At 40.4% G+C, this 25,205-nt stretch overlaps 1 protein-coding gene across 2 annotated transcripts; it reads left to right on the top strand.

Annotated features, from left to right (window-relative positions):
* Positions 1-3,321: 3,321 nt before the first annotated feature.
* Positions 3,322-23,514, top strand: AMPD1 (adenosine monophosphate deaminase 1; the record flags this gene model as incomplete). Of its 2 annotated transcripts, none has more annotated exons than XM_079901048.1 (15): positions 3,322-3,343; positions 7,975-8,155; positions 9,474-9,639; positions 12,857-13,022; positions 15,586-15,805; positions 16,267-16,396; positions 17,426-17,620; positions 18,168-18,299; positions 19,059-19,222; positions 20,590-20,716; positions 20,900-21,063; positions 21,744-21,864; positions 22,519-22,692; positions 22,884-22,994; positions 23,356-23,514. In XM_079901048.1, 15 exons carry the CDS (start codon positions 3,322-3,324, stop codon positions 23,512-23,514), a joined length of 2,232 nt encoding a protein of 743 aa, XP_079757174.1. The 2 variants fall into 2 exon arrangements, with proteins under 2 accessions (XP_079757174.1, XP_079757173.1); XM_079901047.1 differs by having other exon boundaries at positions 3,322-3,349.
* Between the last annotated feature and the right edge of the window lie 1,691 nt (positions 23,515-25,205).

The following is a 25,205-nucleotide window of genomic DNA, read 5'->3' as shown; positions in this document are numbered from 1 at the left end:
ATTAAGTGTGCAGTAGCATTATATCTAAATAACAATGTACATATCTTAATTTTAAAATACTTTATTGTTAAAAAATGCTAACCATCATCTGAGCCTTCAGAGAGTCTTAATCTTCTTGCTGGTGGAGGGTCTTGCCTCAATGTTGATGGCTGCTGATGGATCAGGGTGGTGGTTGCTGAAGGCTGGGATGGCTGTGGCAATTTCTTAAAATAAGACAACAGTGAAGTTTGCTACCTCAATTGACTCTTCCTTTCATGAACGATTTCTCTGTAGCATGCACCGCTGTTTGATAGCATTTTACACACAGTAGGACTTCTTTCAAAATTGGAGTCAATCCTCTCAAACCCTGCCACTGATTTATCAACTAAGTTTATGTAATATTCTAAATTCTTTGCTGTCATTTCAACGACCTTCACAAAATTTTCACCAGCAGTAGATTCCAGCTCAAGAAATCACCTTCTGGGAATTCCCCGGTGGTCCAGTGGTTAGGACTCGGCACTTTCACTGCCAGGGCCCAGGTTTGATCCCTGGTCGGGAAACTAAGATTCCGCAAGCTGTGTGGAGTGGCCAAAAAAAGAAAGAAAGAAAATAGAAACCACCTTCTTTGCTCATCCATAAGAAGAAACTCATCCATTCAAGTTGTATCATGAGATTATTCAGTCACATCTTTAGGCTGCACTTCTAATTCTAGTTCTCTTGCTATTTCCACCACATCTGCAGTTACTTCCTCCACTGAAGTCTTGAACCCCTCAAAGTCATCCATGAGAGTTGGAATCAACTTCTTCCAACTCCTGTTAATGTTGATATTTTGACCTCTTCCCATGAATCACGCATGTTCTTAATGGCATCTCGAATGGTGAATACTTTCCAGAAGGTTTTCAATTTACTTCGCCCAGATCCATCAGAGGAATCACTATCTATGGCAACTGTAGCCTTAAGAAATTTATTTCTTAAAGAATAATACTTGAAAGTCAAAATTACTCCTTGATCCTTGGGCTGCAGAATGGATATTGTATTAGCAGGCATGAAAATGACATAAATCTTGTTGTACATCTCTATCAGACCTCTTGGGTGACCAGGTGCTTTGTCAATTGAGCAATAATATTTTGAAAAGAATTTTTTTTTCCTGAGTGGTACGTCTCAATAGAGGGTTTAAAATATTCAGTAAATCATGTTGAAACAGATATGCTGTCATCCAAGCTTTGTTTTTCCATTTATAGAGCACAGGCAGAGTAGATTTAGCTTAATTCTTAAGGGCCTTAGGATTTTTAGAATGCTAAATGAGCATTGGTTTCAACTTCAAGTCACCAGCTGAATTAACCCCTAAGAAGAGAGTCAGCCTGTCCTTTGAATCTTTGAAGCCAGGCATGACTTCTCCTCTCTAGCTATGAAAGTCCTAGATGGCACCTTCTTCCAATGTAAGGATGCTTCATCTACATTGAAAATCCATTGTTTAGTGGAGCCGCCTTCATTCATTACTTACATACATCATCTGGATAACTTGCTGCAGCTTCTTCATCAGCACTTGCTGCTTCACCTTGCACTTTTACATTATGGAGATGGCTTCTTTCCTTAACCCTCATGAACCAGCCTCTGCTAGCTTCAAACTTTTCTTCTGCAGCTTCCTCATCAATCTCAGCCTCTGTAGAATTGAAGAGAGTTAGGGCCTTGCTCTGGATTAGGCTTTGGCTTGAAGGAATGTTGTGGCTGGTTTGATCTTCTCTCCAAACCACTGAAACTTTCTCCATATCATCAGTGAAACTGATTTTCTTTCTTATCAATCATTCGTGTGTTCACTGGAGAAGCACCTTTAATTTCCTTCAAGAACTTTTCCTTTGTATTCACAGTTTGGCTGTTTGGTGCAAGAGGCCTGGCTTTTGGCCTATCTTGGCTTTCAACATGCCTTCTTCACGATGCTTAATCGTTGCTAGTTTTTGATTTAAAGTGAAAGACATGAGGCTCTTCCTTTCACTCGGACACTTTGAGGCCATTGTAGGGTTATTCAATGGCCTAATTTCAATATAACTGTGTCTCAGAGAATAGGGTGGCCCAAGGAGAAGCGGGGAGACAGGAACCAGTCAGTGGAGCAGTCAGAACACATACAACATTATCGATTAAGTTCACTGTTTTATATGGGCATGCGTTCGTGGTGCCCCAAAACAATTATAATGGTAACATCAAAGATCACAGATCACAAATCACCATAACAAATATAATAATAATGAAAAAGTTTGAAATATTGTGAGAATTACCAAAATGTGACAGAGACACAGTGTAAGCAAATGCTGTTGGAAAAACGGTGACAGTAGACTTGCTCCTTGCAGGGTTGCCACGAACCTTCAATTTGTAAAAAACACAATATCTGCAAAGTGTGTTAAAGTTAAGCACAATAAAATCGAGGTCTTCCTGTATTTTGCTGTAACCAAGACTCTGTGTTACTGTGGAAGGAGCATGAGATCTTGGTCCAGAGAGACTTGGCTTTGCATTAACAATCAGAATGACTTTGGGTAAGGCACGTCTCTCCCCAGGGCCCCAGTTTTCTAATTTGGGAAGCAAGGGTAAGGTGCTCCTTGCCTTATAGCATTGTAAGCAGGATAAAATAGATAATATTTGGAAAGTGCTTTGTGTACTATAAAATGTTATGCATGAGAAATATATTCTTTTTGTAACAATATATAGAGTAAGGGTCCCTGAGCACTCTAGATGGCAGTTGTGCTTCCACAAGATTTGAAGTAAATTTATGACTTAATTCATTAAATAACTTCTGTCAGGTGAATTTCTGCCAAGTCAGGAATATTTCTTAAGGGGTGTGTGTGTGTGTGTGTGTGTGTGTGTGTGTGTGTGTGTTGAGAGTTTGATGAATGTACCAGCATATTCCCCGACCACAGAAAGCTGTTCTCAGGACTGAAATCCTGAGGACCTTGACTTTCCAGAAGGCTGGACGATTTCATTGTGTTTCGCTAGGGTGGAAAATAGTCATCAGTGGTCCAGTCATACAAGAAAACTACACTTGAAGAGAATCCAATCCATAGGAAGATTTAGAGAGTACTGAAATGCAATTTCTGGCCTACCACAGATATCTTGTCTAAAATCCCAGGGTAAACACTGAAGGCTTCACCTGTTTTTCACAGTCAATGCCTAAAGCTATAAATAGGTCTAAAGCTCATCTGTCTCCTTTTAGCAGAGAAGGGTCAAATTACAGGGGCAAAGCAAAATAATAAAATGAATATCAGCGTGTTTTATACTGTCAGTCAGTCATCCCCACAGTCTCCTGTCTCTTCCTTTCTACTGTGCTATCCTAGAATCAAGGATCCCAGCACAATGCCTCTGTTGAAACTTCCAGGTAGGTGTGCAAAAGTGTTTGTAGAGTTCACTGCTTTTAATATGCAATCAATCCTTTAACTATCATGTCAGCTCGGGAATCCTTTATTTAAGGTTCATAGTAATTTTAACAGTACATTTCAGGAAAAGACAAGACAAGGTTTCCAAGGGGATTTTGGTTTTTAGTTTTAGGAGGGAGGTGATCTTCTAAAACTGTATCATGTAGTAGCATCCTTGATGATCCCAGTAGAAAACTGTGTAAGATATTTATTATCTACGCTGCTAGTCTAAACAAAACCTGTGCTGCCACACTTGGGAGAAGGGTCCTATAAAATGTCTTTAGCTATACCATTAGCTGAAAATCATGAGAATAATGGCAATATTAATATTAATCTGTGTATTCTGATGGTTCACAATCCAGGTTTGTACACAGAGTAATTTCCAAAATAATAATTTGTCTTTTTCATTATAAAAGTAATACATTTCATGTGAAATAAAAAGAGACATTTCACTGAAAAATAAGAGTAATAAACACTCATTTAGGGAAACTGAGAAATTTAGAAAAGTAGTTATAAAAAAAAAAACCACAATCCTCATCATCCAAAGATAACTTTTAACATGTTAGTGTTTTTCTTTCAAACTATTTTCTTTGAAAATTTAAAGAATTTTTTTTAAAAAACCACAGTTGAGATTATATTATACATGTGACTTTGTATCCTGCCCTTTTTCTGGCTTCACATTATAACTTAATCAGTTACCATGGCACTCCAAACTCTTCCTAAACATCATTTTAAATGGCTGTATAATATTCCAATTTTCTTAACCAATCCCTTAAGTTCCTTATGATTTTTTTAAGTATAAATGTGCTCTGACAATAATATTTGTACCTAAAGCTTTTTCCATGTTTAAGGATTATTTCAGTAGGATAGATTCTCAGAAATGGCTGTTTGGTAGGTGTTAATTGTTTACCAAATAATCTGTTTTCGCTTACCTGCAATCAGCATTGTATGAGAGTTTCCATCCCTCTTGATCAGGTTTTTAAAAATCACATTTTACAAAGAGTACCTTTTTAAAATTATAAACATAAATTTAAAGAGACAAATTAGAAAGGAAAAGAAAACGAAGAGCTATATAATAACTATATTCCCAGGGTTTTCTATTGGCAGCAAATTGTAGAAAAATGGAAGAATGAGCTTTAATAACACATCCCACCACACCCCTTTCTTATACCAACCTACCTATTTCTATTCCAAAGCATTGATTAGTAGCCACATATATTTTATCTTGTTCTATTTTATTTCATACAGCTGAAGAAAAACGTGAGTATTTTGGGCTATTTTTCCTGCCATTTGCCAAAGTATCAGTTTCTAAAAGATACTATTCTTTAATTCAGAAGCATGTCTATTTTTCAGCAGTGTTTATTAATGATACCATTAAAAGCCAACAAAGATTTATAATGACCATAGATCTCCCATAGCATAGCAAATGCACTCATGAATTTTCCTGCCTCCAAAAATCCCTTTTTTAAGAAACCTCAGAGGACATTCATTTGATATTCTGACATAAAATAATCTTCTCCTTTAGACATTAGTTAAGGGGATCTACTGAGTCCTGCCCTAGTAAACCCTCCTCCAATGCAAAAAATTCCATGGTGAATTTTTGTGACCAGATAAAGTGAAACCCATTTTCGATAAAATTGTAACTTTTTATGTGTGTTCCCCTCCATCTCCAATCAGACTTGTCCTTTGACGGACTGATAGTACTCATGGTGCCTCTGAGTTCCTCTATGAGATGCCATGTGGCAGATGAAAGATCTACAACCTGTCTTTCCTACACATTAATAAAGCACTGCTGAGAAATAAGCATGTTTTTCTGGGTCTGTTGGGTGAAGCAGCAAGCATGATATTTCTTTTCTCAAGAGTTTTGCACTTCCTATGTTAATAATAATAATCCCCAACTTCTGCATAGTACTGTGTAGTTTTTAAAGTATTTCTTGGTCAATCTTTACAACAATTCTCTGAAGTTGACATTATTATTATTAATATTCCTCTTTTATGATGATGAACACTGAGGCTCCTAGTGACTATATGGCTTTCCCAAGGCCACCCAGCTGTCACAGACACTTTTTCTCACTCCTAGTCCAGTGTTCTTTCTGCTTCACCACTCTACTTCTTGTTTCTATTCTCTTATCTATTCTCTGTCTAGATGTGGATGTCCTAACCTCAAGACATTGCCACTCAGATGCTCCATTATCTCAAACATGCTCAAAAAAGAACTCAGCAATTATCTATACAAATCTCAGGGAGTCATCTGTACTTTACTCCATGAATTAGGTTGTCACCAAATCTTATCTACTCACCTTTTGAAATGTCAGTTTCACTCTTTCCTCTCCCTAATCACCACCACTCCCTGAAGCATTTTTGAAAGGCAAAGCTCTTGAATTAGGAATCAAATTTCAGCTGTGGTTACATGAAGCCAAAACAACTGGTTGATTCAGTGGAAGGAAATATCAACCATATAATTTTTGGTGATAATGTAAGATACTTCTTGAGAGTAGAGTTTCTACTTTTCAACTGTCTATAGTGACTTAGGGAGATACAACCTAGAAAAAACAATGTTTAAAAACATGAAACAAATAGATGTGTGCAGTCCCGCTTAATGGATGCTTGTTCTGGAAGAGCCAGATCTCAAGCAAGTAGGATTTGGTTCCTGGGACTCCATTTCCATACTTTCCTTCCTGAGACCTCCAAGAGCATTGCCACAGCCCCATCATGACAAGCCACTTGCATAGTCATCTTCATTCTCCTCCTCATCATCATCAGAGCCCACTGGCCTATTTCCATTTGCTCCCCATGGTACATGAAACCTCTTCTAATTTCTGCTTGTCATTCATCCTTTAGGTGCATGTGCTTGCCTGTGATGCTCAGGGAGGAATGATACTATTTCTGCGGAACAGTTGGCTGTGGGGTGGGGAGGCATTCTCAGGTCATCAAATGTATCTACTTAGTGTTTTGTTCGTTCCTTCATGGATCTTGGTGCTTGCCAAAAAACTAGGGATAGCATCCAAAGATGCTTGTCAGTTTCAGGAAGTGCTTGAGCTCAATGAGACAAATAGATGCATGAAGTTCAGCCAACATATTGGGCTTCTCTGTTACTCTGCTGTGACAAGCCAGGTTTGAAAACTGGCTGACCTGACTGTTAGCGTTGGTGAAGTTATGAGGCAATTACTCTCATTTCCAATGTATGCTTCAGCCTATACTAAGCCATACCATTTATCGTTTCCTTAATAACCCAAACCTAACCCCAAATACCAAATATCAGTCTGAGCAATGCTACCAAATTATGTCATTCAGTTTAATCTGGTGTTTTATTTTCCTTTAAAAAATTGCTCTCAAAAAGCATTTTCACATACATTATCTCGATGTCACAACAGCCTTGTAAGTGAGGTTTGTAGGTATTAGTATTCCCACTTTATACATAAGGAAACTGAAACAGGAGAAGGTGAAGGAGTTGGTAAGTACAGAACAGTGCTTGAATACAGTACACTTACCTAAATTGTAATTGAAAATGTGTCATTTTGGAGACTTGTATAGACATTGAAGGGGCAGCAGGAGTGAGGGGATCTATCTCTCTGCATGCAGTTTGCTTTGTCATCACATGAAGAATGTTTGTCTCCTGCTGTTGCTCCAAATATCCAGCTGTTTGCCATTCTCATTATTTGCTACCTGCTCTTTTCTGGAAATACCAAGAGACTTTTAGAAGTATTGGAGGTTATAACTACTCAGATGGAAACAGCTGGGTGTCTGGAAAACACAATAGAACTTAACAGAAAAGCAGATATTTGATGGCCATCACTACCCTATATGATAAAACTGGTTGTCTTGTATTCTAAGGATCTTGGGGTTGTTCATTGCCAGGCTAAAAGGTCATCCTTCCACCCATTTTAAGAATGGAAAAATTAAGGCAAGTAAAAGTAAAATGGGCTGTCTAAAGGTCACTCATTATGGAAGGCCACATATCCACAAGAAATGGGACTCCCAACACTAGGCAGTAAATATTAGCAATTCCCTTCCCGCCCCCAACACCAGCACATCACCAAGTCATCAGGATTTGAAAAAAATGAGGTTGTGATGTGTGACAGAAACACAATATCTGTCTTATGAGGAAGAAAGGCCCTAAAGTACACATTTATTTCTCAGAACTATTTAGATCACTTATTCTGTTCAGGAAGAAGAACGCCAAGGACCAACAACCCTATCCGCATCTTTAAAACCGTCAGAAAAATTCCACCAACCTGATAGGAAGGACTATGCTGCATGGTTACTATGAAATCAAACTTAGCCCCGCCAGAAACAGGTGATCTTGGGTTAAGTGCTAGTCCTGCAAGAGCCCAATCCCATCTTTAGGACCCTCTAAAGTGTGCTGTAAGAATCTGACCCGTGATTCTGAGAATGGATTTCCAAGCTACCCACACAGAAACCCACTAAAGAGAGAATAGGCATGAAGTGCCATCATGTTCCTGGCACACTGGGCGGAGAGCAGGGGAGCCATGTACCCAGGGCAGTCCTTAGCACTGTGCCTTCTGTGCAGCAGAAACTCTCGGATGACTTCTGAGAAAGTGCTTGAACACTAACACGTGAAAACGCCTTTTAGGTATTGATGATGCAACACGGAGCTTTGCTGAAAAAGTGTTTGCCTCTGAAGTCAAAGATGAGGGAGGCCATCATGAGATCTCCCCTTTTGATGTGGATGAGATCTGTCCAATTTTGCACGATGAGATGCGCAAACACCTATTCCAGCTGGAGGCTCTGTCCACCCCCACAGGAGGCAGGAGGTAAGTGGTGTAAGTGGAATGTTCATTACGTTGGGACACAAGGAAGGGGAAATGTCAGGGCAGATGGTTCACTCTGAATGATGATTCAACTTGGAGGAAAAACTCTGTCAGAGTTAAACCCACACCCCCCCCAAACACACACACTGAATACACTAGGGCGAAGCAACGAGGACCAAAAAAGAAGAAAACAGTGGCCTTCCTACCTTCATCCAACCTGCCTTTAGTTGAATCATTCCTGTTCACCCAAGCAAGAGGACATGATCTACCACGTGATTGTTCCAAACCAAAGTGGCTGATGGCTGCTGAGCACACGCTCAGTTTCCACACTATATAGAAACTGGAACTCAAGGGCCTCATCTTTGGACTCTGTACTTGGTCAACCTTAGTGTCGTGCTGCCTGATAGGAATCCTGCCCTTCAGCCAGTCTGACCTCCTCCAGGCCTCAGGGATACAGCTCTCCGTTTCTGCCCTCAGGCGCTGCCCATCCTATGCCTGTGATGTGTAACTACTACTGCCTCCCCTGAACAGATCCCTCTCCACAAAGTCTGTTTATTTTCCCTTCTTTGAACTACTCTAGTACTCACTACCTGTCACTATGTGCCACAGTTTAGTTCTCAAACCTGTTATTGACCACTTACTTGGACCCCCCCCTCCTCAAAACACTCCCCTCCCCCAACCAGCTTCATGGGGAGGTCATTCTGCAGTCCTTCCCTTGGTTTTATTTCTTTAAGGAAATAACAGCAATCCACCTTCTTTGGCATCCCCCATAGGACCTAACACAGGGCATGGGTCAAAGTAGAAACGGAATAAATACATGTTGATTTGAGGAAGTAATGTTGATTAAGCAACTTACAAGTTCCAGGTAGTGTGCTAAGCATTTTATAAACATTAAATCTCACAGAAATCCTGAATGGTAGACATCATTACACCACTTTTTTAGAGAGAGATACAGAAGCTCACAGAATTTAAGGGACACGCACCAAATGACACAGGTACTAACTGACATAGCCTGTGCTTACTGCAGCACCCAGACTTCCTGTTCTGCTGGGAGTGGGCCTCCTGTGCAGGACAGTGTCATGCTGAGAGTCTTCTAGTACATTCCCCAAGACCCACTCTTCCAAGGTATACGAGGACGAAGGGAACACTCTAACATGATACCCCTTTCCATAAGGTTGGATCCTGTTTCTGACACCCAGCCCACATTTAATTTTCACTCTTTTTCTCAAAATGAAATTGTATAGTGGAACATCAACTTACCACAATGAAACTCGCAATGAAGATAAAGTTAACTCTTTTTATTTTTCAATTTCAAACCGAGAAAAAAGCGTTACTTTGGACAGAGGACCATTAGTTTGTCCGTTCCACAAAGTGAAACATCTTCCACCAAATTGTCCCACATTGATGAATACATTTCTTCGTCTCCCACCTACGAGACCGTGCCTGATTTTCAGAGAGTGCAGATCACAGGCGATTATTCCTCTGGGGTGAGTTGCTTCTTGCCCCTCACATGTAGCTGCTAGAAAGATACTCAGCTTGATTGTTTCAGCTTCTTTCCTTCCTCCCCTTCCTTTTGAAGAAGGTGTTAGCTCACCTGTCCTTTGCTATACTTCATTATCACATTTCAATACCAATATGCTACAACTTTTAAAAAAAATTTATTGATGATTGATATACAATGTTGTGTTAACTTCTACTGTACAGCAAATTGATTCAGTTTTATATATATATATATATATATATATATATATATATATATATATATTCTTTTCCATTATGGTTTATCACAGGGTACTGAATATAGCTCCCTATACAGTAGGACCTTGTTGTTTACGATATGCTATGACATATTTCTGTTTTGCTTTTATCATCTCACATAATTTCTCCTCCTTTATCTCATTTGCTTGCACATGCGAATACGCAGTAGAATGTGATGTGTGTGTTACAGAATACAGTGGACAGATTCTGGCAAAAGAACCAAAGAGAGTAGCAACTGAACTAGTCTCACTGAGGGCATCATAAAGCAGGAAAGGGAGCCTCAGGGAGGCCCGGGGGGCAGAGTGGGGAGGGGCTCTTGGGGAACGATGGACCCAGAGCAGACCTAGAATGGAGAGAAGGGCTGCAGGTAGCATTAACCAATCAAAGAAAACAGATCAGGAGAAAGAGAGAGAAAAGAGGAAAGAAGAGTGGAGAGGAAAGAAGATGAGAGAGGACTTCGCTGGCAGCGCAGTGATTAAGAGTCTGCCTGCCAATGCAGGGGACATGGGTTCGATCCCTGGTCCGGGAAGATCCCACATGCCCTGGAGCAACTAAGCCCGTGCGCCACAACTACTGAGCCTGCGCTCTAGAGCCTGCAAGCCACAACTACTGAGCCCACGTGCCACAACAACTGAGGCCCGCGTGCCTAGAGCCTGTGCTCTGCAACAAAGAGAAGCTACTGCAATGAGAAGCCCATGCACCACAACGAAGAGTAGCCCCTGCTTGCCACAACTAGAGAAAGCCCGTGCGCAGCAACGAAGACCCAACGCAGCCAAAAGTAAATAAATAAATTTATTTTTTAAAAAAAGAAGAAGATGAGAGAGAGGTCAGAACATTCTAATGCAGCTGCTGTTTTTCGACCAACTGTCCTTTCCAATTTCATAGCAGATGCTTACACAGTAGATTATTGCTTGGAACAGATTCTGGTATGCCACAGGGATAGTAAACTCAAGTTGCAAACAACTTGACCTGCTTGTCCTACCCAGAACAGTTGGTCAATAAATAAATCTCTGCCACACGGACTTGCAAAATCAGCATCATATTGGTGAAATTGCTGTTTAGCCATTGGTCTATGCTCCAAATATAGTTTTAATGACTGGTCCTAAACCCTCTTCTCATGTAACTGACCCACTTAGGGTCAGTTCCAAGATATTTAAAAATGACAGAGCAATGAAATGGACACTATTCTTGTTTATTCGTTTTCTGCATGGTAACATGTGTGCTCTACAAATGGCAGGGATTTTAGATGCTAAATAACTGAAACGAAATGTTTAATAGCAACGTGGCAAACAAAGTTTGGAGAAGGCCAGAGTTCAAAAAAACCACAAATATTAAAACTTGATCCCTATGTGCTTGGTGGAAATGAAAACAGGAATAAAAAGAAAGAAGATGAGAGGAAGGACAAGGCTCACAGAAGTCAGGGATTAGCTTCTCCTCCTATAAAAGCTGGAGGGCACCTGAAATCTTGATCTGGAGTCTTTTTTTTTCTTTCTTTCTTTTTTCTTTTTTTTAACATCTTTATTGGAGTATAATTTCTTTGAAGAACCAAGTATGTGGCTACACCGGGTAGCTGAAGGTGGCTGAGCTGCTGAGCTACACTCCACCTAGTTGTGGCCTGTACCTGAATCAGTCTTTGCCTTTATAACTGAACAGAGAAGTAAAGGGGGAATTAGGGCTAAGTTCCCAAGGCCATTCATCCCAGGTAAACAACAAATTCATTGTAATCAGTCCTTATTGAGCACATACTCTGTGCCAGGCACTGTGTGCTAAGTGCTGAGGACGAGAAGGTGGATAAGATCCAGCTCTTGTCCTCAAGGAGCTTTAGGTGGTTGGCCCATTAGGTAGCAAAGGAACAAGCGTGCTATTGGAAGCAGACCCCCAGACCTAGCACCTGTGCCAGACTCTCTTGGTCAAGGTCAACAAGTCATTAAAAAGAGTTCAACTGTTTAGGATTAATATCTGGACTTCAAACCATTGGGAACAAGCTTGCATTGGTCCCAGAAAGTCTTTGGGTTCTGATGATGAGCATGCAATGATTTAGAGTTATAACTGTGGGCATGTCAAGCCCAGCCAGGAGTTGGGGATGGGGTCAGGGAAATAGGCCAGTTTTTTTTTTTTTACGGTTCGCGGGCCTCTCACTGCCGTGGCCTCTCCCGCTGCGGAGCACAGGCTCCGGTCGCGCAGGCTCAGCGGCCATGGCTCATGGGCCCAGCCGCTCTGCGGCATGTGGGATCTTCCCGGACCGGGGCACGAACCCGCGTCCCCTGCATCGGCAGGCGGACTCTCAACCACTGCGCCACCAGGGAAGCCCAAAAATAGGTCAGTTTTAGGAAATTTCCAGCAGTTCTAAGAAAATTTTACTCTATAATCTCTGTTTTTAGTCCCAGATAAAATCCTGCTCAAAACCATCCCAAAGAATGACTTCTCACAGGATGATATTCTGATCCGTCTCTAGCTACAGAAAGCAGTGCATGGGTGACAGGGTTTGAGGGAAGTGTGACACTTTATTCCTTCCCCAATTTTTTCCACACTGACCAGCAGGTGATCTGAGTTCTCATATTACACCAACATTGTCTTTCAGTTGAGATGTTGTCTTCAGAAGCCTATACTTAAAATGTTCTTTTGCTACCTGGAGAAAGTATTGTCCATGTTAGAATGGGTCCTTTTAATCATATTTGTTATATAATCACTGCTATCTAGCAAAAACCAAAAACAAATATGGGACTGTAAGGAAAGACTCATAGGACAGACACGTTTTGGCAGGAATGGAAGAGCGATTAAAACTTCAGGGCCTGCTCCTTGAGGGAGACCCAGGGCCCAAGTTGAGTGAGAAGTAGGAGCGGCTCAGCAGGGGCTGTGACACCCAGGAGAGCTGGGAGGTGCCAATGACAAGCTTTCCCCACTTCTCCAGTTTTCACAGGAGCTACTGTGAAATTTTCTTGGTAGGTTACGGTTGAAGATTTCGAAATGGTTTGCAAAGGTCTTTATCGGGCATTGTGTATACGGGAGAAATATATGCAGAAGTCATTTCAGAGGTTTCCAAAAACCCCTTCCCAGTACTTGAGGAACATTGAGGGTGAGGCTTCGGTAGCAAATGAGAGCTTCTATCCAGGTAAGTAATTTTCTTATATAATGTCTGGAATATAGCTTTAGGTTTAACTACTAACTGTTAAAAGTGCCCCATGATTATAAGTAACCCAGTTTTAAGATATCATAGTCATCTTTGGCTCCGTTCTCTCTCCCGCCCAAGTGCCCAATCACTTGATTCAGTCTGTACAATATCTCTCAGAACCTCCTCTCTTCACCATTCCTCAAGCTCTAATTTAGGTGCATATTTCTCTTTGTCCAGATCATTGCAATAGCTTCCTAACTACTCTGTCAAATTCTAATCTCACTTCCTTTCAGTTCATCCTCACTTTGGTACCAGTTATTATAAAACAGATCTGAGCACATCCTTCTCCTGACAAAAACCTTTAACTACGCCCCCTACAAAGTTAAGTCCAGTCTTGAGCCTGGCATTCAAGGCCTACCACCATCTAGCCTTCTAACTATGTTTTATTTATCTGTTATTTATTTATTTTTGGACTTGCACACTCAATCTATTTATAAACTTACCTCCTTTACTCCACCTTTGAACTCTTTGTCCTGGTTGGAAGCATATCCTGTTGTCCATTTAGTTCAGCACATTCCTGCCCCTGTACTGTTGCCATGCCATTCCCTGTGCTGCATTGCCCTTCCTTTCACTTTTTTACTATATGTTCAAATGTCCAGATCCAGTCTCATCCTTCAAGGTACAGCTCGACCATTATCATTTCCTTCCTTCCTCTGACCTCTGTACAAAAGTAAACTACAGGTTTTGACTTTCCATAGCACTTTATTTACATATCTCATTTTTACTTTCTTTCTTATATAGTACATATTTTTAAACAATCATATTTTAATAATTTCTATTGTATAACTGTATCATAATTTATTTAATCAATTCCTATATTTAGGCGTTTAGATTTCTGACTTTTAAAAGTTTATCTCCAGGGCTTCCCTGGTGGCGCAGTGGTTGAGAGTCCGCCTGCCGATGCGGGGGACACGGGTTCGTGCCCCGGTCCGGGAAGATCCCACATGCCGCGGAGTGGCTGGGCCCGTGAGCCATGGCCGCTGGGCCTACGCGTTCAGAGCCTGTGCTCCACAATGGGAGAGGCCACGGCAATGAGAGGCCTGCGTACCACAAAAAAAAAAAAAAAAAAAAAAAAAAGTTTATTTCCAACAAGGTTACAATAAACATCTTTATTAAGACATCTTTGTACAATTGCTCTATTATCTTTAGGATTAGACTTCTAGAATTGAAATTCAGGGGAGGCAGCTATTTAAGGTTTTTGAACTATCAACTTGTGATGTTGTTAAAAATTTCCAGTTCTAGAGCTTCTTCTCTTTAATTCCTTTTAATATTAAAATCATAGTAAACATGTTCCAGTTTGGTAACTCATAACATTGGTTTGTTCATCTTCTATAGTATTGACATTTAGGATGACTTGCCTTTGTTTCTCCTAAATTATACTTTATCTCTCTAGTATATTTAAGAGTAGGGACTCGAAAGTTTATACTTGACATAGCAATGTACTGTCTCACTTCTTTCGTGTTCCTTATCTCAGTTTTGGATAGAAAATGTGCCAACATTTTCTGTTTTCTTTTTTTTTTTCTTTTGGTCATCAAAATTTATACAGCAGGTTCTTTTTCTAATATATATATATATGTTTCTTAGTAAATTTATTTATTTATTTATTTTTGGCTGCGTTGGGTCTTCGCTGCCGCACGTGGGCTTTCTCTAGCTGCGGAGAGCGGAGGCTCCTCTTCCTTGCGGTGCGCGGGCTTCTCACTGTGGTGGCTTCACTTTGTTGCGGAGCACGGACTCTAGGCACGCGGGCTTCAGTAGTTGTGGTACTCGGGCTCAGTAGCTGTGGCTCGTGGGCTCTAGGGCACAGGCTCAGCAGTTGCGGTGCCCGGGCTTAGTTGCTCCGCGGCATGTGGGATCCTCCCGGACCAGGGCTCAAACCCATGTTCCCTCTATTGGCAGGCGGATTCTTAACCACTGCGCCACCGGGGAAGCCCTATACAGCAGATTCTTATTAGTTAACCATTTAATACATATTAGTGTATATATGTCAATCCCAATCTCCCAATTCATCACACCACCCCCCTAAAACCTAAAACTGCTCAAAAAAATTGTCTGTTAAAAAATAACCACTCTAAATTAAGACTGATAGAGAAGCTTGGTTTAAATAAGGAAAAGGCCCAAACTCTACATTTTAACGGTAGTTTTACTTTTATTTCTACGCAGTTATCTCAAATGTTAATAAAATGCTCTTAACAGGAAGATTTTAACAATTTTAATAAATAACGAAAATGGTTTGTAAGAAGTATTGCAATTATATAAACAGAAATTCTGAAGAACTTGAAAATCATTCTTACACTAGATAAAATGTTATTGTTATTTTATACTACTAATTTAGTCACCTTTGGGAAATAATGTAAAAATAAACTTTAGCTTAGCTCTGGATAATTACAACTTATGACATACAGAATTCCATACAAATGAGATCTTACAGTATTTAACTTTGGTTATTTTTATGTGGTCATTCATTCTATGTGCTGATATATTATTGTGTGTTTTATTGAAAAAGTCTTTACCCCTCCCATGAAGAAGAGAGAAGACCCCTTCCGAACAGATAACCTCCCGGAAAACCTCGGTTATCACCTCAAAATGAAGGACGGTGTGGTTTACATTTATCCTAATGAAGAAGCAGCCAGCAAAGAGGAGCCTAAGCCACTTCCTTACCCCAATCTGGACACCTTCTTAGATGATATGAATTTTTTACTTGCTTTAATTGCTCGAGGACCCGTGTAAGTGTTAAGACCTAAACTACTGCTACTATTACTACTACTAACAGTAAGACTACGTATTAATTAATTGCTTACAAGGTTCAAACACTATGTTAAAACCTTCATGTGCACTGTTTCTTTTTCTCCTCACAATCGTTCTATGAGGTGGGTATTTTTATAACTCCCGATTCACACGCTGAGACTTTGACGAGTTAAGTGATTTGCCCAAAGTCACACAGGTGGCTGAGACAGGCTTTGAGCCCCAATCCTCCCTCATTATTATTTATGTACAATTTTGATGAAAAGATTAAGTCCTTGGAGCCCAATACTTTTCAAGTTAGATTAATGCAGAGTAAGCCAGTTCCATTTGGAAACAAACATAATAGTTTTCTACAGGTTATAAGGGTCCTGATGGTTTTGAAATTGTGACTGTTTTCCTTAGATGTCTGGAATTTTTTACAATCATGATTTAATTTTCACAGTAAGACCTATACCCACCGGCGCCTGAAGTTCCTCTCCTCCAAGTTCCAGGTCCATCAGATGCTCAATGAGATGGATGAGTTGAAGGAGCTGAAGAGCAACCCCCACCGGGATTTTTACAACTGCAGGAAGGTAAACATATTCGGTGCTCAGGGGTCATTCCTGGACAAAAACATTAATCCACTTATTTCTTGAACAGGACAAGAAAGATACTGTTTTTCTGATTCATGTAAGATTTCTGCAGGTTCAGTAGAACTTCATGAAAGGAGATAGATGATGTCTAAAAGATTAAAATGCCTTTTCTGCTGTTTTCTGCATAGAAAGGTTTATCACATTATTGCCATAAAAAATTATAGTTATCATCAACAACAAAAATAATAAAAACGAATAGAACCTCAAAAACCACTATTCTAGGATTTGAAAGGTCTTCACTCTAGTCCTCTTTCTTCTACTTCCTGACTGTAAGACATTGGGGAGGAAATGATTAAATATTTCTGAGTTTCAGTTTCCTCATTTGTAAAACTGGGAAATATATCTGCTCAATCTAGCTCATAAGAGGATTGTGAATAGCAAATGGAAAACTAATCAACTAGAAACACTTCCAAGATGTGTTCTGACCACTTAAATGATTGCAAGGAAGTGGGAGTAGGAAATATATGAGCAGAGGTTTGGGACCAATCCCTGGCTCAGCCACCTGTATAACCTTGGGCAAATTACTTAATCTATCAAAACTTCCGCTTATAAAATTGTACTCATAAAAATACCAACTCATAAGTGCCATCGCTGTGCCATGGCTTCATCATTTCAACCTTTCTCCCTTTGGGGCTGAAAGCTGTAGCAGCTGCTTCACTTCCAGCTGTGTCTCATGGGTGGAGAACTGTCCCCAAGACTTTTGTGTGGATCAAATGTAGGAAGTAAATTTGATGCACAGATATCCAGGAGAAGCAGGCAATATTACTGTATCCAGCCTAAACTTTCACATCCTCACAAGGGCACAAAAAGGTGCTACGGGTTCATTCTTTGCTCGGCCACCTCCACCAGCTGCCAGGTCACACCCCTATCATATACTCCTTTCTCCCATCACAGTGGGATTGGCAGGCACCACAGAGAAGCATAACTCAAGCTGATTGTTGGTTTTTCTTTGTCTGAATGTACACACAGGTTGATACCCATATCCATGCAGCCGCTTGCATGAACCAGAAACATCTACTGCGCTTTATTAAGAAATCTTACCAAGTTGATGCTGACAGAGTGGTCTATAGCACCAAGGAGAAAAATCTGACCCTAAAGGAACTTTTTGCTAAATTAAAAATGCATCCCTACGACCTGACTGTTGATTCTCTGGATGTTCATGCTGTAGGTTGAAAAGATAATGTCAGTTTCATCTAATTCTCAGAACCCCACACGCCTTTCCCCTACAAACTCTCCCTTCTCAGAGCCCGCTAAACTACGTGGGCTTACCATGCTAACTGAAAGAACCCATGGACAACTTTGAGGTTCTCTCATTGTCAGCTGTATTGGATTCCATTCTTGGAGCCCAAGCCCTTCTCCTGTTTTGTTTTTTGTTTTTTTTAATAAATTTATTTTATTTATTTTATTCTTGGCTGTTGGGTCTTCGTTGCTGTGCATGGGCTTTCTCTAGTTGTGGTGAGCTAGGTCTGCTCTTCATTGTGGTGCGTATGCTTCTCATTGTGGTGGCTTCTCTTGTTGTGGAGACGGGCTCTAGGCATGGGCTTTAGTAGTTGCAGCACACGGGCTCAGTAGTTGTGGCGCACTGGCTTAGTTGCTCTGCGCCAAGCCCTTCTCCTGTTACCAGGCCACTGTTCCTTGTGGCCATTCCCTAACTCTCTGTGTTCAGGCAGCTCTGATAAAGATATACTTGTGCTCCTGTTTCCTGATGCAGGGACGTCAGACTTTCCAGCGTTTTGATAAGTTCAATGACAAATACAATCCTGTAGGAGCAAGTGAGCTACGGGACCTCTACCTGAAGACAGACAATTACATTAATGGGGAATATTTTGCCACTATCATCAAGGTGAGGAGAAATCAACCAGATCTATGGTACCTGGCCTGGTTCTTGAGGAGGGGGAAGAAGAGAGGGAGGGAAGGAAGGAGAAAAGAGGGAAGGAAGGAAGGAGGGAAGAAGAAAGGGAGGGAGGGAAGAAGGAGAGAGGGAAAAAAGGAAAGAGAAAAGAGGGAAGGAAGGAAGGAAAGAAGGAAAGGAGGGAGGGAGGATGCTATCCCTGAGGTCAGGCAATACACAAATGAATGTGATAATTTCTTCTGAAACATTCACTGTAATGATTTTCAAAGACCTTGATTCCTAGGACAGAGACCCTAAGGGTGTGGATTTGGGATTAAGGACCTGGCTCTTCCAGGCTTTTGGAGTTGCAAGTTCAGGAAGAATTAGGATCAGAATCCATCCTGATCTTCATGACACCTGAACATTAGGAGGCAGGAATGACAGGTGCAGTTGGGAGATGTGTGTTTGGGGAGATAGGGGGCATATGAAAAGCTGAATTTCTTTTGCAGCAGTGCCTTGGGATTTCATCATCTTTAGTCTGACTCTTTTTCTCTCTAGACTCCATTACATCCTATCAGTCTTTTAGCCCGACTAGCTCCCCCTCACCTCTCAGGCTCCTTACATCTTAACCTTGATAGTTTTCCTCTGACTGCCTTTCACATTTCCTCTGTTCTTCTTAGTACCCATCTCCTCTCCCTAGACCCCACAGGTTTAGACCCCTGAGGGACCCGTGAGAATTCCTGGCTTTGGACTCCTCTCTTGGCTTTGCAGGAGGTAGGTGCAGACTTGGTGGATGCCAAGTACCAGCACACTGAGCCCCGCCTGTCTATCTACGGCCGCAGTCCTGATGAGTGGAGCAAACTCTCCACCTGGTTCATCCGAAACCACATCTACTGCCCCAACATGACATGGATGATCCAGGTCCCCAGGATCTAGTAAGTACCCACCCACTGGAAACCCTGAAGCCTGCCTTCCTCCCACCTGCCTCACCTCCTCCACACCAGCAAGGAATGTGCAGCACATCTGGACAGAAATAAGCTTTGTTAAACAGCAGTCAGTACTGGGGCCCGGGTGCCTGGTTTTGTCCCTTCTGGGTTTAGCACTCTTGATGACAGACAGGAGTTAGGAAGATCATTTCAGTTCAGTTTTCTAACCAGGTTTTTTGGTTTTGTTTTGTAAAACAGGGGACTTTATGCAGATCACAAAATAACTTCTTGAGAATGATTAAGACTTAAGATAAGAACTATATACATTTTACTATACATTTTCTTTCTCTTGGTCTTCCTCTCTGTGTCCAGTTCACTCTTTCCCATGCGCATCTGTACTGGGGTGTACCTTTCTTGTATCAGAACCTCTACCACTGTCTGTCGATTGTCTCATCTACAAGTGCTCAAGTTCTCCATGATTAATGAGTATTCATCAATGGTATTATCACCTGCTAATTACTCATTGCCCTCAGGGATGTTCATACCATTGATCTTTTATCTAACTTAAGTGTTTATATATTGTCTAGCCACCTACCTCCATGCTGTGTGTGCCCTGTGACAATGCAAGAGTTTTATCCTGTCTCTTTAGCCAAAAATAAAAGTAGCTTTTTGACTGGAGTAAAACATCCTGTCTAATATCATTAAGGAAGAGATATTAAAGCATTAGAGTGTGGTGGTTAGAAGCATGGGCCCTGGCTCTGGACTGGCTATGCTTGAATCCTGGCTCTACCACTTACTAGCTGTGTGACCTTGGCAAGTTGTGTGACCTCTCTGTGCCTTAGTTTCATCATCTTTAAAATGGGGTCATAATGGTACCTAATTTATTGTGTTTTATGAGGATTAAATTAGCTAATACTTCTGGCCACTTAAAAGAGTGGATGGCATATATTGTGTGCTATATAAGAATTTGTTAGATTGCCCCCTGGCCACAGCATATCATAGGTGTTCTTGATAACTGTTTCACGCTCACGATACCACACATGTAAAAATCATTGAAACTTTCATGACAGAGTTCCCATACTCTTCATTTTCTATCTGGACTTAGCTGTGAACATTTAGTTTTCTTACCACAGAGGATTTGTAGAAGATATAGGGGCATGTGGTCCAACAAGAAATTTATACCTCCTATGCCAAACCCAAACTGAATCCTTCATTATGGGTAACCAAGAAGAATGTACCAGAGTGGACCTAGGATGGAGACACTAGGTCTTCTCCTGAACATGGCATTTAGTCCTTTGCTTGCCTTTGGTCCTTTGCTTTGAACTATTAGTCCAAAAAATCTTTTCCTCCTAAATTCTCTTCATTCCTGCCTCTAGTGATGTGTTCCGATCTAAGAATTTCCTTCCACACTTCGGAAAGATGCTGGAGAATATTTTCATGCCAGTGTTTGAGGCCACCATCAACCCCCAGGCTCACCCAGACCTCAGTGTCTTCCTCAAGCATGTAAGCATGGCCCTGAAAGCCTTCCTACGGCTGCACATGAACCAGCCCGCCTACCTAACCATGATTAATTCTTGATGCTTATCTCTGACATTTGGTCCTTGCCTTTGGAAGCTGAAAGTTTGTCTGAGGGCCGGGACCCTGCCTTCAGACTGAACCCATTACGTGGCTCACTCTTCCTGACAGATTACTGGCTTCGACAGTGTGGATGATGAGTCCAAACACAGCGGCCACATGTTCTCCTCCAAGAGCCCTAAGCCCCAGGAGTGGACCATGGAAAAGAATCCATCTTACACTTACTATGCCTACTATATGTACGCAAACATCACGGTGCTCAACAGCCTGAGAAAGTAAGTAGATGAGAACTGGAGCTAGAAGGAGAATCTATTTAGCACACCTCTTTCCTCATACATTGGCACCCTAGGTGGTTGAGGGCCTACGCTGCTGGGATGCTGCCAGCTGGCCCAGAGCAGAAATTTCTTTCCCTTGTCTTTTTCTTCGGTTTCTTTATTTATTTAGGGGCAGGAATGGACAGTTTGGAGCCTTCAGTAACTTTCACAGTTCCTTTTCTTTGGAAGTTTAGGAATTTACACTAATCACTGTGCAATTTACTATAAAATTCCATACATTTTACCTTCCTTGATATATCTGGGTAAGGAATAAATAGAGGACTATCATAATGGGGTTTTCTGGAAATGTTTCCCCGCTGAAGTGTGAGTAGGAGAAACAACGACATGGTGATATTGGTAAAAGTTGGGTGGAAACTGAAGATGTTTCTGTTCAGGTAATCAAAACTTTCCTCCATACCCTCATATCCTATGTTGTCTCTTTTTCAAAAAGCCTGTGTTTGGGAAGAATTAAGATTATGATTTGGAATTGTCAGTTTTGCTGAATACTTTGGATACCCCACTCCCTTTCAGAGTGTTCTGGTGTTTCCTACCAGATTTTCTTATAAATCACTCTATGCCCAGCACTGTTGCCAGGTCCCAGTCAGTCACCTGTGATTGCTATAGTAGCTCCGTTTCCCTAGGGAACGAGGCATGAATACGTTTCTGTTCCGACCTCACTGTGGGGAAGCTGGAGCTCTCACCCATCTCATGACAGCATTCATGACAGCAGATAATATCTCTCATGGCCTGAATTTAAAAAAGGTGAGTTGGAAGCTCTCTTCTTAATATTAACTTTTATACTGGAGCTAGAGGAACAGCATTTTTTCCCCTTATCATTCTGTCACAAGTCATTATCAACACTGGAATCAAATTAAAGTAGAGCAAAAAAGATTTTTGAGATTATTTAGTGCATCTCATTTTACAGAGGCCCAGAGAAGTAAAGGAAGTTGCTCAAGATTACCTAGATAGTTGGTGGCAGGGAGGAGTTAATGCAGATCGCCTGACTTGCATTTTAGAACTCTGACAAGGGATAAATCAGAGGCAGCTTGGCTTACCTGAAACTGGTTTTCACCAGATTTCATGTTATAGCATGTTTTAAAATGCCTCTGGTGTGAGTCAGAACTTTCTTGTAGGGAAAAAAAATGTTTCAAGGTGAAGTCTTTTGCCTAACTAACTAGACAATTAAAACACAAACAGCTGGGTTTGACTCAATGCTTCTGAAAATTGATCCCAAATAAATTTCTTCTAAATAGTATTTACATTTAAAAGCTATTATTCTTCTTTACAAGGGGATTTAAAGAATAGGTGATAATTTTATTGAAAGGTAAAACTTGAGGTAACCAGGAAGTTTTAACTTTTCTAGTTTGTGTCCCTTTCTCAACATTAAAAAAATTTTTTTTCACTCTTCCTTTACAGAGTCCTGTGTTACAGTATTTGTTTTTCTTAGCCCAGATTCCCATCGCTATGTCGCCATTAAGTAACAACAGCTTATTTCTAGAATATGCCAAAAATCCGTTTTTAGATTTCTTCCAGAAAGGGCTAATGATCTCACTGTCTACAGATGACCCGATGCAATTCCACTTCACCAAGGTACACATATGGAATTTTGAGTAATACAAGTATATTTTTGCTGAAATGTTGTTTACCACCCAGAATTTTAAAGTCAAATCAAGATATTTCATTATTCTTTTTGTGCAGGATGTGGGTTATTTCTTTTAATGCATTCCTTTTTCTTCCTTTCTTCCTTTTTTTTTTGGCCTCATTTAAATAAATAACCCAAGGAGCCCCTAATGGAAGAATACGCCATTGCTGCACAAGTCTTCAAGCTGAGTACCTGTGATATGTGTGAAGTGGCAAGAAACAGTGTTCTGCAATGTGGAATTTCTCATGAGGTAGACCTGCCCTTGACTGGCTCTCCTTCTGAGTTTAGAATTTGGCAACTTGAATATTGAAAAATTAGTTGGGGAAACATGTTGAAAAATTATTTCACAAATCATGTGCAATTACTATGGACAGGGACTAGAAAAAACTATTCTGTCTCTCTGGCCATGCTTTTTGGGCAAGGGAAATAAAATATAATTGATTTCTCAGCAGACCGTGCACATTGAGGTACTGGATGAGTGCTTTTAATGGTTTATTGTTTTCCTCTTGCCCGTAGCTAACATAAGGAAGGAATCTTGGTGGAGGATGTAATTATTGTCTATATCAGGGTAAAAAGAGACAACAATCATTCTGTTTCCTTTTCTCTTATAGGAGAAAGTAAAGTTTCTGGGTGATAATTACCTTGAAGAAGGTCCTACTGGAAATGATATCCGAAAGACAAATGTGGCCCAAATCCGCATGGCCTATCGCTACGAAACCTGGTGTTATGAACTTAATTTAATTGCTGAAGGCATTAAATCAGGAGAATAAAACAAATAAAGCAAATAATGATATGGGTGAGATTTTCATTGTAGAGTGTGAATAACAATAGTTACCAGTTATTGAATCCCTACTACAAGCCAAAGATTGTATTAGATATTGTTCCATTGACATTATTTCATTTAATGTTTTGCACAACTTTATAGGTATTATTACCTCCATTTTGGGGAAGATGAGTAAACTGAGGTTGGTGAAGTTAATAACCTGCACAATTGTACAACACAGGGAATATAGCCAATTTTTTATAATAACTGTAAATGGAATATAACCTTTAAAAATTATGAATCACTATGCTGTACACCTGTAACATATAGTAGTGTACATCAACTATACCTTAGTTAAAAAAAGAAATGATCTTTGATAAAAAAAATAAGCTGCACAAGGATGCACCTAGTGAGAGGTAGCAATGGGGACCTGGTTTTCTGACTCTTGAGTGTCCATGACTTCCAGGCAAAACGGTTATTAAGGCAGGGCAAAAATACAAGCAAATGACGGGACTTCCCTTTTGGTCCAGTGGTTAAGACTCTGCACTCCCAATGCATGGGGCCCAGGTGCAATCTCTGGTCAAGGAACTAGATCCTGCATGCCACAACTAAAATATCCTGTTTGCCGCAACTAAGACCCGGCGCAGCCAAATAAATAAATAAATATTTAAAAAAACAAAAACAAAAACAAGCAAATGATTTGATATAGGGAGAATGTAGGCTTTTGGTTTATAGAATGAAACTTGCTATAGGCATTTAGACTTCTGAAAAGTCCTTTTGACAGGATACATCTGAAGGGTGGCTTTCTTAGACAAAAACAGGTGTACCCCAAGATAGAAAATCTGTAATTATGAATTATTATACTCATGGAGAATTTATCTTATGAAAGGATTCTTAGTTTTAAGGATATAATTGACAATAAAGTTATAGTCAGCTGTAGTGGTACGTTTTAAACGATTTCACTTACCAAAATAAGATACACGTGTAACTTTTTAGAAACATTCCTGTTACTCAAGGTCAGGTGGAATTCAATCCAATTAGCCAGACCATACTTCTATACATATACAGTTGTGTTGCCACCTAGTGGTTGGGCTGATACTTCGTTCCACTTATTCAATAAACAATTACTGACCAAACATCTAAAGTACCAGGTACTATTCTAGACAGCAAAGATATAAAAAATAAGATTTCACTTCTACTCTCAAGTTATTCACAGCAAGAAGTTATAGCATCAGTGGATACAAAAGTGAAACAGAGCATTTTGTGAAACATCCCAGAAAGTAATGACGTTTCAAATGGAAAAAAAAATTAAAAGCAAATTCCTGCATGCTTCCACATTCTGTACAGGTAGCCATAAGCATAGGCATGATCCCAGCAGCATGTTTGTACTAGCCCTGGTGTTAGAATGCTCTCCCTGGTTTCTGAAGTTGAAGTTCTGTTTGCTGAGTATTTGTAAGTCCCTTGGAAAACCTGATTTTATTTTACCTTGGCCTCTTTGTCATCAAAATAATATAAGTTGCCAAATTAAACTTTCTATTCTCAGATTTTAAAAGGCATGAACTACCATTATGTATATCTCCATCTTACCCATGAGAGGGCAGTAGAATACATACATGTTAATTCATTTATTACATCCATGCAGATTTGGTTTCCAATTTGGTACTTGGAATTCGATTTGCTCATTTTGTCATATAGTCT

The sequence above is a fragment of the Stenella coeruleoalba genome, assembly GCF_951394435.1.
Source record: "Stenella coeruleoalba genome assembly, chromosome: 1".
NCBI lineage: Eukaryota > Metazoa > Chordata > Mammalia > Artiodactyla > Delphinidae > Stenella > Stenella coeruleoalba.
The sequence above is the reverse complement of the archived record's forward strand: the minus strand, read 5'-3'. Positions and strand labels throughout refer to the sequence as shown.